We start from the raw sequence: 15,615 nt of genomic DNA on the forward strand, positions 1-15,615 counted from the left end.
GTAAAATTCAAAGACAAAAAAAGTATTATTTTACTCTGTCAGTTGTTCCATGAATATCTTATTCAGTATTCTTAGTAAGAGATGCAGCAGATTGCAACAAAGAACCAAAGGGGATCAATTTAGATGAAAAATAAAAATAAATAAAATTTAAAAATGGCTTTGTAATTGGATTTTACAGCACAGTTGGGCTTTTTGGCTGATAAAAATGTCACTAGGGTGCCTTATAGTAGTATTCCACCATATGTATTCTACTGCAGCATAATGGGTAACATGGTCCTTAAGCTTCATGCCTGAATGCTCTTAGAAAAGGCACTGAGAAATTATGCCATAGTAAAACATTCAGCTAAACTCCTCCAGTTTGATACCTTTCAGAATCCAGGGAAAGTGAATCCTGGAGTTCCCACTTCTAACCTACCCTTTTATATTAAGCCCATATTTCATATTTTGGCCCGCATGTCAATGATAACTCAACTTTATTTGTCCATATCGAGGGAAATGGCTGAAAATGTGCTTGTTTCCAGCAGTACCTTTAACAGTTCATTACCAAATACAGTATAAAATGCTTTCTTGTTGTATGCAGTTCTCATAACCATTTTCATTGAGTCTCTATAGATGTAGCAAGCAGTGCAATAAAACAACAGGTTAACTCTGTGCTTTATTAACTCTCTCTTCTCTTCAGTTTGCATAATACTCAGATTAGGTTTGCCTTTTCTTAAGGCTGCCGGGCATGGGCTCCAAAGCAGCCATGTTGAACTTCTCTTTGCGCAGGTGGCAGGGAGTATGATTAAGCGAACTCATAAGACCCTAGTCAAGATTTTGTTCATACTAACTGGTTTCATGCAGTGTCTTCTTTCCAGATGGATACTCCATTGTAGAATGATTTCCTGCTCTAGGCTCTGCTTTGTGCAGCCCTGTGCACTGCCATTTTTCTGTGGGCCTGGATAAACTGCCTATTAAATTTAATTACAACCTGAATGACTGCACATATTCCCCACCCTCACCCACACAGTATTCTGCCAAGGTCCTTGAGAATGATATAAATCATAGGGGTGTGCACTCACTGAGAAGAACAGAAAATGTTTCAATGAGCAAAACAGAGACTGTTAACCCCAGTATGTCTAGAACACAGTCCACCAGAAAAATTTCAGTGTTGGAATTCATCTCAAGACAGCATATGTAGGAAACATTCCCAAAGTATTGTGCCTTCCGAAGGAAATGTTTCCATGACTGTTTCCATTTGCCTGCCAGTGCAATTTGACCCAAGCAAATTATTTGCACTTCCTACACATGTCCTACAGTGCTTAGGGTTTCTCACAAAATTGATGCAGATTTGACTCTTGAGAGAAAATGTGTGCATTACTCCACTCCCTGCTTTTGAAACTATTCTCCTTTGCCATGATAGTTCGTATTTGCCTCTGCTGTGTGACAGAAATTTACATTTTTCTTCCTCATTTCCAGTTATCCCAATCCCAAGAGTGATGCCTTTTTTCCTTCTTTCAGATAATTGTTTCTGCCACACATCTGTGCCAGGCCTAGTTAATCTTCATCCAGGTCCATTCTAGATTTCCTGAGTTTGGATCCAGCAGCAACTCTTGCAATATTTATAATTGTTCAGTATGTTGACTGCTCAGCATATTGGCAGCCTGATGAGAGGTCCTCTCACTGCTCTTCTACATTGCCCACAGTTGCTGGGTCTTTATGCACGCTTTCCTCTTCAACACATTTCCTTAGGGTTTGCTGTACACTGAAGGTTCATTTCCGTATTCAGTCTTCTTCCTTCAAAACAATTTCAGTTTATTGTACATCCACAGTGATTGGGAAAACCCACAAAATAAATAAAATTTGCAGTACAGTGGGGGGATTTTAGGAGCTATTCATTTTTTCAGTTTCATACGTGAAAGTAATATAAAGTGGCAGAAACATCAAAAAACCATTGTATCCCTTATTAGAGACTGAGCAGGGATTGCTGGAAGAAATGTGCCTTACTTTTGCATAATTTGAATCTAGACTGGATGAGATGTGTTATACAAAATAGTGTTCCATAATTGTTAATTAAATAAGTAATCAATTAAAGGTCAGGTATTAATTAAATGTCAGAATGCACCTTGTTTTGGTGAACAGGTGCTTTGTAACTGATGAACTTTGTATCTTGAGATGAAGTGATCATTCTCTAGTGCTAAGAGAGATATCAAGAGTAAATTGGACCAGTTGTACTGACAGACGTGGACATCCCCTCCCCTGTCTCACCGCAGCAGCACCTCCAGTTTCTTAAAAATGCTACACAGAGAGTCTGGAGACCCTGCTGAATGGAATGAGGTATGATGGGAAGAGAAAAAAAGGCAATTCCCAAAATCAGGTGGAAGAACTTGATCTCAAGGATGGCAACTCCTGGATTCAATCATGTGCATGTGTGTGGAGGTGATCTCACACCTAATTTTGGCACTGCATAGCAGATGACCCATGTCCTGATCATAACATTGCTTTTAAACAGAGGTGCAAAATTCTTGCCAAGCTAGGTGTGGAGGGTAAGCCAATGTATTCTAAGTTTGTCAGTCAATTATATTATGGTTTGTGTTGTGTGGAAACTGCTCCACAGTACAAGACTCCTTTTACCAGACATGGAAGCTAATATTCCAGTTCTTCTTGTTTTAATTCTTGACTTGTGAGTGCAAAGAGGATGTTTCTCAATATAGGCATTGTATCACCGAAGGCAAAGAAGTTGTCACTGGTGTTTAGAAATGCTGACATTCATTTTTACCCATGTACAGATGGCGCCTTTAATCATAAGCAAGAGAAAAGCATGCAAGGAATGTTTGGAAGGCTAGATGAACTTGAGAACAAAAACATTCCAGCAGCAAATCTTACTGAAGTTGAAACTGTTAATAAAAAATGCTTCTGGAAGGTCTTCCCCAACATTTATTACTATTTGTGGATTCAGCTACATTCTGCCACAGAATTTGGTTGATTTATTATCCATTCTGTTCTTTCTAGAACTCTAGTGCAGACCACAGAGTTCGACTGGACCTTGGGCTTTGGGACAAATTCAGTGAACTGGCTACAAAGTGCATTATTAAAATAGTGGAATTTGCAAAACGATTGCCTGGTTTCACAAGTTTGACAATTGCAGACCAGATCACACTACTTAAAGCAGCTTGCTTGGACATCTTGGTATGTATGTTTCTCTTTTGCAAAATTTGTTTTTATTTTACTTTTTATAAATGTTGTACAAAAACTGTGAACTGTTTGTGATTGATACTTCTGGCAGAGTGGCTGCAGGCATAATCCACTTTGAAGCCCCATCTGTGGCAGTAGTCATTTAATTCAGAGTGAGTTCCTATAATATTGCATGAATGAAAGCACAATCATATGGACTCATAAGTGCATATGAAATCCTCAAGATGCGTGATTCTGACTCAGCTACCGTCTTAATGGCCAAATTTCAGACAATGTATAGTATAATCTCTAGATTTGGAGAAAAGCCCAGTAGGATTTCAGCTCCTCAGAGGATAGGATCAGAGTTCTCTGTATAGCTGCATGTGTCTCTTTGATTAGAAGAAGCAAGCTAAATTATGTAAATCTATGAAAATCTGTTCAATTTGCAGGCTTCATGCAGGTAACATAATTTACTTTTTCTTCTGAGCATTGTGTTGTCTTGATACAGAATTTTGATGTATGGTAAATCTGGCCTTGTTATCCTTAGAGAAGTGCTATGAAATGTGATTTGCAAATGAATAACTATTTTTAGGATAAAGTACATAATGCAAAGTGGAAGAATGAAGCTGACTTTTCTGAGTGGAACAGGATTCTGGGTACCCAAGGATGACTCCTTATCCCAGGATATCCTTATTGGGTGCCTCCATCTTCTAAGTGTATGCATTATGTTCCCTATTCTGTATAAGTTTTCCAAACAAACAAACATGGGTTGCCAGTAGAAGCCTGGGCCCAATTTAAAGTGCTTGTTTTAACATACAAAGCCCTAAACGGTTTGGGACCTGGTTACTTGAAGGACCACCTTTTCCAATATACTCCTACCTGCCCATTGAGATCTGGGAATGAGGTCCTTCTGAGAGAGCTATCCCTAAAAGAAGCAAAAGGGATGACATTTAGAAGGAGGGTCTCCTTGGTGGCTGACCTCAACCTTTGGAATGGGCTTCCTAAAGAAATTTGCCTGGTGCCTTCTCTACTTTCATTTCGGTGCCAAGCAAAGATTTTATGAAACTTTAATTCCAAAACTGATTATAAGTGCCTGCTCCAGTCCAACAGATTCCTTTCCCTTTTCCCCTTTATTTGTAGTGTTTGTTGTATATTGTTAGCCACTTAGAGAGTCCTGTCGAGATATTGAGTGGCAGATTTGGACATGAATAAATAATGCTTGGTTCAGGCTAGAGTTTGTTTTTTAAAAAAGTCCCAGTAATGGAATTAATCATGGAATCCCATTAACCCAGAAAATGTTGGGCAAAATCCTCAGGAGAATAACATGAGCTCCTCTTTCTTCTCATTTTTTCACAAGCTGTTGTGAACAGTCCCTCCTGTATGACACTTGATGTCTGGGTGACAGGGTGGGAGGAGAGTGCAGCAGAGAAGGAGAAGGAAAAGTGAAGGCTAACATGCAGCTTCCAAGATTCCCTTCTCATGGTCCCTTTTCCTTTCCCACATCTTGGCTTGTTTTCTCATGTTTGTGTGTGGTCTCTCTGCAAGAATGAGCTATTTATTGACAATCGAATGCCTGCTGTTGCAAGTAGTCTTTCAGTGTGGTCTTCTTAACCCTGAAATGTGTAAACTATGAAGTGGTTTCAAGCATATTTCATTCTGTTCTCTTTGGAATTCAAGTGCAGACCAGAGTTCAGTTAGACCTTGGGATTTATGAGAAGGGAGCTGAACTGTGTTAGAGAGGGCAGTTTGAGAAATGCTTAATATGTTGTCATTGTTGTTGTGCAATTTATAGCTGTTCCTAAAGCAGGACCATAATACAATAACACACAATATCTCCAAAATATAAAAAAAATTAAAAATGCAATGTAAGAACAATTTAACAACTAAAACAATATTGGATACAGAGAATACTTGAAAAGCTCCTGACCGGGATACCCCTGTCAAGCCATTAAATATTGTTGGATTCTCTGGCATAGTGGGTCATCCTAATGCACTGCTAAACAGGTACCAAAATTGGCCCCAAGGGACCTCATTCCATAATCAGAGGGGACCACCACTGTGAAGGCCCTCTTCCCTTGTCAGCCTCTGAGCCCTTCATGAAGATGGCACTCAGAGGAAAGCCTGAGGTATTGATTGCAGTGTTTGGGTAGATTCTGCTAGGGAGAGGCACTCTGTCAGATACTGCAGAATGGAACCTGTTGACGAATTCTAATTCAGCAACTTCTCCCTCTCCTCAACTTTGAAGTCCCTTGGTTTCACAGTGTGCACTTGAAGAACTGCAGTTTTGTCCTGAGAGTGTTTTCCCACAACTTTTCTGAACCCTGCCATTTCTGAGGTCAAATTTGTGTTGGAGTATTCATTTTTGTGGAGACTGACCTGTTTGCCCTATACAGAATGCAGGAATGCATTGTTCATTGAAGATGGCATATACCACAGTGAAAGATAAGCAGGTGATTTAGGGAGGGAGGGAGGGAGGGAGTTGTGAATGTCATTATTTAGCTCCATAATAGTGTTTCTGACATCTAGGTTTGTTGCAGCGTTTGCATTTGTGTGGTCTGTTGTTGCTAGTAATGTTTTTGGGTTGCTTTTGGACTCTCTGTAAGCAAGTACAAGCCTTCCATCCAAGGCTGATGTCTCTGACTAGGATGGGCTATGGATTACTGAGTAGCTTACATGGAGGACTGTGGGTGATGACAAGTGGTGTTCCCTTGTTTTCTCTATAGCCTCTCTCCTGTAGCCAATTGCCTGGGTAACAGTCTGGCCTTATCAGTTTATTTTTTTCTCTTCATTAGGTGGGTACTGTAGTTTGAAGAATGCCTAATTTAAATCCTTAAGTTGTAAGTACATCTGACAAATTTGAATAGATATAATTTTATTAGCAATAGACAGAGTTGATGTTTTCTGGGTAGAAAATGAAACATGCTTCTGATAAAAGTATATGTCTATTACATCCTTGTACAGCTGTGCCTACAAAGTAAGCTTGTTGTGTGGACTGGTCAAGGCTTGGGTTCATGGTTGGTTTGCATTTTTGAAGTCTTGTTGGAACATTAGCAGGATCTCTTGTTCGTAATGTACAGGTATAAATGTAATGTACATTTGTAATGTAAATCTCAGATTTAAAAGAGGCTTTTTCATTTTTTAAGAACTATTTTCTTTTTTCCCCACCATCACTGGTGGCGACACTTCGGCAGCAATATAAGAAGGCATTCTGAGTGGCAGCTCCTACCCTCTGGAACTCTCTGGCAAGAGAGAAGGGCTAATGCCATCTTAGCTGTCCTTCTGTCAGTTATTTGCACAATGATTGGTTTTGCAATTTCAATATTAATTCCCCCCAACCCTATTTGTTTGGTTTTTAAGAAGCTGCTTGTGTTTGCTGTTGGTTTCATTCATGTTCAAGTATTTCATTTATTTTGACTTTTTGAATTTGGTTTAAAGTAAAATTTACCTTTTTGTGTATTTGTTTACCACTTTGAAAAATCATACTTGGGCGGAAAAGTAGTCTACAATTTTTAATATAAGTTTATTTATTTAGAAAGCTTTGGGGGCGGCTCGCAATAATAAATAAATAAGCACAGTATAAAACAATATAAGTTCATAGGTAAAATTAAAGAAAGCCAGCTGAGACCGCATTAAAGATTTTATATTTTGATTTTGTCAGAATCCATGAAAGTACTTGTCAGGATCCACGAGAAACTAAGGCCACTGTAGCTTACTGTGGCTTCTGACTGACACTGGGGAAGTGACAACAGTGAAAACATGCAACACGGTCTGGCAATATGTGCCGCTTTCTCCCATGCATGCATATCCCTTGTTTGGATTATGACTGATATCAAGAACACTGAGCCTATACATAGGATTTTCTTGAGGTCATTGGAAGAAGAGTTTGAGAGCTGAAATTGCTTTTTTTTTAAAGGAAAAATCAACTATGCAAGTATGTTACAGTGAACCCAAAAAATGAACTGAAGAAAGGCTTATGCTACAATAGATAGTCTGATAGTCTTTACTGTGCCATAAGAAATTTTTGAAGTGCAGTCAAGAGGAAATGCACCCTATCGAGTAGAGTGAAGAGAAGGCAAAACCAATGATTTCAAAAAGACTAAAGCCACGATCCTTAACAGGGAGTCTTACAGTAGCAGAAGCAATCTCCTCCCTCCCCCTGCTCTGCATTTTTGCTAGACACCCATTTTTGACTGTATAGATGGGTATCTCATCCCATTCTCTCAAAATAAGTATTTGTGTATTTTCTCCAAAAACACGTATTCCAGTCCTTACAGTAATATGTTTAATCTACCAAGAACTTCATTGTAACATTCAGACAAGCTCAATATTTCTTGGATAATTAAGTTCAGATCCACACATTAGTCCAAAAGATGAAGATCAAGACATTTAGGAATTTACTAAGATTGAGTTTTTCAAGCCTCTGCAGCTTTGCCTTCTCTTCATTTAAGCCAAGTTATTTGAATCAAGTGATCCTTGCCTACCAGGGTTCTGTACATTAGGAGCAGTCTTGGTAAGCATCCAGAAATTGTGTTTGTCATGCCTCAGCCCATCCTGCAGAGAAATAATCTGCTTTCTCTCTCCAGCTTGAGCTGGAAAGAGGGGATGGGGGCTCCTCCCTGTTGTGTCGATTCTCAGAGACTCTCAGAAAGCAAGGAAGAGTCTGCCTCCAAGGCATCAGAGAGAGCACCCACTTCTCCTGAGGGCTGCAGACTTTTGCTGATTCAGTCATCATCCTGCTGAGTGCATGGACCTCCAGTATGAATCCAGTCAGGCACTTAGAGTTTTCAGCTGTCTGAGCATGTTAGAACTTTTGCACCAGGAACCACTGAATGGACTGAAACGGACAGCAGTTGAAACTGCTATTTTGGCTATTACCCTGGACTATTCTCTTTAGCCGCTAACCTTTAAAAGTACAATTGTGAGCCATTGTCATGAAACTTTGTTTGCATTAGACGCCTAAAGATGAACACTTTAAAAAACAAATATTTTAATAAGAGTGAGAACAGCAGAGAAATCATGGCATTTATTCATACCACATTTTCTAGGACTGGAAGCTTTAAGCAGTGTGATTAATTAAGTAAAGCTTTAATCACAGATTAAAACTTCCTCCTGATTAATCAGTAAGGCCAAGAACAAGCAGTGGCTTCCTCCTTCATGCATCAAATGCGATTAAAAAAAAAGTATGCTTGTATCCAGGCTAACAGTTAGTTTAGTTCTAAGGGTGAAGGTCAAAGTAATCATTACAGTAGCAGTTTTGTGTTTAGGATCATATCCCTAATCATATAGAAAGAAAGAAGAGTGCACAGGTAAGGGGCACCAAACCCTTCCTCCTCCGTCGTGGTCTCTGTGCATCACACATATATGGGTGCTTCTTCCTTCAGTTGCCCCATGACTTCTCTGCCAAAGGGTTTTTCTAGCATCCAGCAACATCTTTAGTATTACAGAGTACCTAAAGAAATTAAGTTGTGTATGTGTGAGGCTGCACTTTATACTTGTGGATCCAGCCCTGTCTCTTTAGAAGACTGATGCAATTCCACATGTAAACACAGAACTGCTGCTCTCTCATTTGGACCCCATATCTGTGGTGCTTTTTCTTGTTACATGTTTTATATGGCAGCATGTTGAATGTATACATTCATAAGTGAATGTGATCAACAACTTGAAACGGACAGAGCTGGTTGAAATCCATGCCAATAGTTATGTGATGATATATCTACTACCTCTGAACTGTTTCCGTTCTGGTGTGTTACTGTAAAGTGTACAGTAACACACCAAACCACAGTAAATTCAGAGGTATAAAGCATGGTAGTTCTGAAACCTGCAGATAAACAGATGGATCTGGATATTCTCAGGTAAGGTAAGAATGCTAGTTTACCATCTTTTTTTCCACCTGATTGAGCCTCTCCTACCTTGCCTCTCTTGTCATCCTTTCTCTTGTGGCTAACACTGGGGACTAGATTGGAGCTGTGCCTGAGAGAAGTTCCAGACTCTCCAGTGCTGGGTAGAAGGAGGAAACTCCCTGAGGCCTTCCTGCTTGACTGAATAAATTTGCCACCTGAAGTAGACACGAGGCAAGCCTATATTTGCTGGCCCAAAGTGGTAGCAATGATTCCGCAGGGATGATGCCAAGAGAACAACACCAAATGAAGTCACTATTTTAGGCAGATGCAACTGCCACCCTTCTAACTCTGAAGCCAATTTTGTTTCTTGTTCGCTGGTCTGCTTTAATAATCCTGGGGATGGTCGTACTCCTTTTTCACATGCCCTACGTATGTGCAGCAGGAGGAAGTTAAGGGACCAAACACCAGGTCCTGATGGAGGGGGAGGGGTATTAAAATTAATGTAGTGATGGGTAGAGGGAAATACGATGTTGAATGGAGACCTAGCCAGGTAAGGAGAACCTGGCCCAGGTAATTAACTACTGTGCAGTTTTCCAGTCCTGCAGTATTGGTAGTTGCCTATCAGCCCGCCCTCAAGTTTCCAGATGCTGCTTTTAAATGGCAGATCAGTGCACAGTAAGACCTCCTTCACCCATGACTTAATGGAACCCAACCTGGCATTTGTGACCAAGACCTGGGAGCTGAACAGGGAGAGGTTAGTGGCTCCTGGTTCTGCCTACTGGGGCACTTGGTGTAGCATCAGGGAAGTTTGAAAGGCTGGGGAGGGACTTGCCATACTCTAGGAGTAGACTGTCTGTCTTTCTGTATGTGTGTGTGTGTGTGTCCTTTCTCATTCCCCCTCCCTTCCCCAATCTCTCCATGCTCCCTCCCCATGTGACTCTTAAGTCTGGAGTATATGTACCTTGCCCTAGGCTAGCAGGAGAGATGAGAGCTTCTACTGATGCATTGTCCATCCTGCAACCCAACACTGAGCTGACAGAGGTTGCCTAATGCGTGATAGGGAGGTCCCAAGGTTGCTGGTCCTGGGTGATGTTCGCATCCATGCCATGGACTCCATGACAACCATGGGATTTTAGCAACATGCCATTGGCCCAATGCGTGTATCCAAGCATACTCTGTGCATGGTTTTTTCAGCAAGGCATGGAAATATGACCCTTTGTCATAGTCAGATCATTGTTTGCTGAGATCTAGACTTTTCCCTTCAGCAAGTGACAAATCCCTGGTCCGTCTCTGGAATGCAGAGATGAGCAGGAAGTTGACACGAGTGCCCTCTCTGTAGTAGAGCTTGCATAGGTCTGTGGTCTACCCTGGAGCTGAAGGTGATGAAACAAAACAGGAGACAGCTTGGGTACTGATGGAGGAAAGCCCTTTGTTAATGAAGTCAAGCCCCGAGATACGCCTGTAGTCAAATATATTTGGAGGCAGTGAGGACAGCAAAGAATATCTTCCTGCCTCTGTTCAGTCCTTTCTGTGCAGCCCAGCAGAGCTCTCTAGAGTCATCCAGAGCCTCCTACTGCTGACCCTTTATCCATCTTAAAGCTTTCTGAGGACTGCTTCAATATACTTGCTAGGCAGTTCCAGGATAAAATCTCTGGTATCTGTCAGGACTCAGACTGCAGTATTATAGCAGTTGAATCAGGCTTAGTACCCAGAATACAGCCCAGATGAGTTCCAGTTAGTACAGCTGAAGGATCTTGACAAGGTGCTTGGACAGGTTTGTGCAACCACATCCACACTGGATCCCTGCCCCTCTTGACTAATACAAGCCCAGCAAGGAGGGAACCGTTGGCTGGGCTACTAATTAATGCCTCTTTATGAGAAAGAGTAGTCCCATATCACCTGAAACAGGGCCACTCCTGAAGAACCATCTCCAGACCAAAAATATCTCAATAATCTTATGGTGCTGGCAAATATCCCCTTCTTGAGCAAGGTTCTCAAAGGGGTGGCAGTCAAGCAGCTCTAGGAGTCTTGGATGAGACATTCTCTGGATCCGTTTCAGGTGAGTTTCTGGCCAGGTTTGGGCCCAGAAGCAGCTTTAGTCACTCTGTATAATGACCTATTATACAGAAAAGAACAGAGGAAGCCTCACCCTGTTGGTAATCCTGAATCTCTCAGCAGCTTTCAGTATCATCGACCAGAGTATCTTTCTGAGTTGGCTAGCTGATTTGGGAAATCAGGAGTGCTGCTCCAGCTTGGCTGGCTGGCTCCAGAAGCTTGTGCTTGGGTGATGTTGCTCAGCCTCCTGGTCTCCTCCCATACAGAGTTCCTCCAGGATCGGTCTTGTCCCCCATGTGGGGATCCTTCAGATGTGTCAGTCTGAGAGCTATAGTCCAGCCCCTGTCTACTCAGAACAAAACATTGCTTTGTACTGATTTCATAATTGTTTTAATAATGTCTTTTAAATGTCATTTTAATATGTCTGTCTGTACAGCTTGGGGATCTTACAATATTAAGTCATATTTAAATATTACTAATAAATAGTTCAGTGAGACTTCAGTGAGACTTACTTAGGTATGCAGAGCATTGCAGGCTAAACATTTAAACTTAGTGAATGAAAAAACACATTAGTCAAAGATGAATAGGACTGTTGCTGAGTGTAATATTTTACACATTTTAACAGCTCTTTCAAAAGGAAAGCAATCAGAAAAAGAACTGCAACCACAATCCCTTCAATACTCTTCTTGGGCTTTGCCAGGTATCTGTTGTCAGGCAAAGATTAAAGCAACAGAGATAGCCCTGAGGTTAGGCCAGCCACCAAATATCATCTCCCAAGTATGTGAGGAACTGAAAGTTACCTTACAAATCACCATTTCTTTCTCTTGGGTGAGCTGAATTCTAGAAACCTCCTTTCTTTTATTCACATATTTAAAACAAAGCCAGTGGCCTGCACTGAGAAAGAGAGAGAGGGATTGAGAGAGAGAGAACACACAGAGAAGCCCAGATGGGAGCGACCTGCATGTGGTCAGGAATATTGCCAGCTAATATGCTCATTGAGCATTCTGGTTTATATATTTATTTTATTTTGCTATTAAATGGGGATAATTCCATCTCAGTCCCCATCTTATGACTTATCATTGTGGATAGTTCTTTTAGGGTTTGGTTGTGTGCTATTCACATGGAAGCAAGCATAAAATACGCTGTTTGCCTCACATGAGAAAACCAAATTAGTAGTCAGTGATTGTCGAAGGGTTAAAAAAAGATAATGGATCTTGCATAGGCATATGCCCAATTTACTTGTCACTGGAATATAATTTATTATTTGCATTTTATATACCACCCTAGTAGCCCAGAGGGCTCTCCACATCCTGAAAAGGATAGTGCAAATACCTGCACTCTTCCTAAGTTAATATTTTTTAATGCCTAGATAAGTGTTCTTTCTATTTCCCCCAGATTCTTAGAATTTGCACAAGATACACCCCGGAACAAGACACAATGACATTTTCTGACGGCCTTACACTGAATCGAACTCAGATGCATAACGCTGGCTTTGGTCCCTTGACGGACCTTGTCTTCACGTTTGCCAATCAGCTCCTGCCGTTGGAAATGGATGACACAGAAACTGGCCTGCTCAGTGCCATCTGCTTGATATGTGGAGGTATGTGGGCGAGCCATGTAGGCTTGGGAACTGGAGTGAGAAGAATAGGTTTGCATTTCACCAAATTTTCCAGGACTTTGGCTTTTGACATGGGCACAGAACAGTGTGGTCAAGGTAAGCAAGTACAGTATCTTCAGGATTGACTAGTTTGTTCAAGTGTAAAGTTGTTCCCAGTAAAATATTTCTACTGAATTTGCTTAGGCCAAAAGCCAGCAATATGGTCCTTTTGAAAAACTGTATGTATTGTCCTTTCTATGCCCAGGGCTCAAGGGGTATAAAATGCATATATTTTATTTATCTAATGTGTATACTTAAAATATCTCTAGGCCACCTCACAGGGCAGAAGCCCTTCCAAGGCAGCTTACAATATTAAAATTCATATAATAAAAATATAGTGATAAAGCAGAAAACATAAAAAAATCCAACAGCAGCAATAAAAGTTCACTAAAAACCTACTGCATAACTGCTGCTATAGAGGAGAACAGTCCGGTGAAACTTAATCAGGGGAAAGCCAGAATAAACAAGACAGTCTTCAGCACTGATGGGGCTTTGAGGAAGGCCTTTTATGTATTCTAATTTTTGCATTTTTATTGTACATTCTCTCAAGCCTATTTGTGTGGAGGGGTGATCCACAAATAGCTGAAATAATAGAGGACACTGTAGATGAACCTGATGATGGCTGACCAGGAAAAGGAGTGTGGGGTCATGGTGAATAATTCAGTGAAGCCTTTTTGGTGTGTGAGGCTGTGAAAATGGCAAATTTCTGTGACTGGGATTACAAAAGATGTGATCAAAAATAAAACTGCAAATATCAACTATAACTCCACAAAATGACCATATTTGGAACGCCTGTACAGTTTTGCTTCCTGCACCTTAAAGAATATTGCAGAACTGGGAAAGGCTTTTGCATTGATTTTTTACTTTGGTTTTATTGGTTTAAAGGTTTTATGTTTGTTTAATTTATTAAATGCATCATAAAATAAATGCCTCTATATTATATTTTATCCTGTTGTATTTTAGGGTTGTTTTTTAAACCTGGCAAAGAACCTTGGCAATATAGAAATGGAGTGAATAAACCAATTGATCTATGGAGTAGAAAAGGGGAACCAAAATTATCAGGGGGCTAGAGCTACTTCCCACAATGAAAATTACAGTATTTATATTATATAGATGAGAAAAAAGGGTGATGATTGAGAGGTTTGGTAGAGGAGTGCACAATCATGCATGGTGAGGATAGAACAATTTTTTTCTCCTTTTCTCATAGTACTAGAAACCATGGTCAGCCAACAAAGCTGTATATTAAAGTGGTATTTCCCTACACTGCAGCATGTAATTAAACTATGGAATTGGCTTCCACCAGTTGAGGGCACAAGCAGACATTGGCTGGCTGGTCATAGAGAAATCAAGGGCCCCTATTCACAACCCCCCCCCCCCCAAGGTTGCAGTAGACACCCCGTCTTCTGAGGACCCTGTCTTGATTCTTCCAACTGGCACGGTTCTTTCTTCAGCTGCAGCTCAAAGACAGAATATCTTCAGACCAGGCACTAAGAGGGGCAGGAAGGAGCAGCACTGCCATTCTGTGCAGAATCCAGCCAGAGCCTTCACCTCCCCTCCTTGTGAGAAGAGAGGAAGGCATGGATAGCTAAAATCAGCTGGCCTCTTCACTCTTGTGACTGAGGCCTATAAGCTTCACCATTTGGAGGAATATGGGCAGCCACATGGGAGAGTGCCCTTAGATGGCTTTAAAGGGTGTTCACATTTTGTGCTGAACATGTGTTCATACTGTATGTACACTTGTTCAGATAGTTGTGAGAATCTGCCTATCTGCATTCATACCTGATTTGTACCCAGGTACTAGAATCTTTGTTCATCCAAGTGTACAAATCAGAGATGGAATTGTTTTCCACAAGAAAATGGAGCATACTGTGCAGCAAGGGCTTTGTTTGTGCCAAGTCTCTCTGTCCAGTTTTTTTTTTTGGGGGGGGGTCCCCCTCCTCCTCCACACACACCACAACATGCCTAATTCAGCAGGGTGTGGCATTTCTAGGGGACCTTAGGAAGGAGAAGAAAGGGCACCTGCTTCTACCGGCCTCATTGCTGAAGCTTAAAGCTGGATCCAACCCTAAATATCCAACTGCATCTTACTTAAATAGACATGCTTGTGTGTGAACTGATGAACACAAGTTCCCTTTGTGCAACTATATGTTTCCTGAAGCACAAGGCTTTTTGACTCTGATGAGCCGCCATAGGAAAATTCTAAAATCCCATCCCTTCCTGCTTTTTGTTTTGCTTTGCTTTTATAGAGACCTGAATTATTACTGTGGCCTCCTGTCCACTTTCCACCTCCTTATTAAATATATCATTGTCAGCCATTTTATTTTACTTTCTTTAACATATTCATTCAGTTTTAAAATTTCATAGTGTTTTTGGCAGGTAAGGATAATTTATATTAATAATAGTTTAGGTTAAGCTAATAGCTTTTTCAGAGAACACAATCTTATGCAAGCTGCCTTGAACTTATCTATTTTTGTGTAGTGAAACACTGCCTATATCATATATATTTTTTTAAAAACTAGTATACTCGAGAACCCAAAACCATTGTAGCCCAATTGGTTAGCACCCAGTGTGGCTGCCTGTGACCTTCAGTCTGAGGATTCCAGGCATGCTGTTGAGGGTGAAGATCACCTCCATGCTTTGCCTGAACGACTAAAGGTCTGTAGCTTTTGATGGCCTGCAGGAGAGGTTGAGTACCCATAAAGATACATTGTATTATATAAAGCCTCACTCCTACCTTCCCAGTCCATTAGAACATCCCCCAAACACCAGCTCCAAAGGTAGTCTTTCCAATGCAATTCTTTCCACACCAGCTGTGGAGGTGGAGGGACAGTGCTCCAAAGTTCTGTTCTTTTCTGAGGTCAGAACAAAAATTCTGAATTTTCCTGTGACCTTCTAGATTCTGTCCAGTGG

At 40.9% G+C, this 15,615-nt stretch overlaps 1 protein-coding gene across 1 annotated transcript in view; it reads left to right on the forward strand.

The window, feature by feature from the left end:
• Window positions 1-15,615, forward strand: part of RARB (retinoic acid receptor beta) — a 108,733-nt gene that overhangs the window by 86,470 nt on the left and 6,648 nt on the right. The window contains exons 5-6 of the mRNA XM_044449429.1: window positions 2,992-3,168; window positions 12,444-12,648. Coding sequence (XP_044305364.1) covers window positions 2,992-3,168; window positions 12,444-12,648 — 382 coding nt within the window. The remainder of the gene's footprint in view (window positions 1-2,991; window positions 3,169-12,443; window positions 12,649-15,615) is intronic.

Source organism: Varanus komodoensis, unplaced genomic scaffold (assembly GCF_004798865.1).
Source record: "Varanus komodoensis strain SLA01 unplaced genomic scaffold, ASM479886v1 scaffold58, whole genome shotgun sequence".
Lineage (NCBI taxonomy): Eukaryota > Metazoa > Chordata > Lepidosauria > Squamata > Varanidae > Varanus > Varanus komodoensis.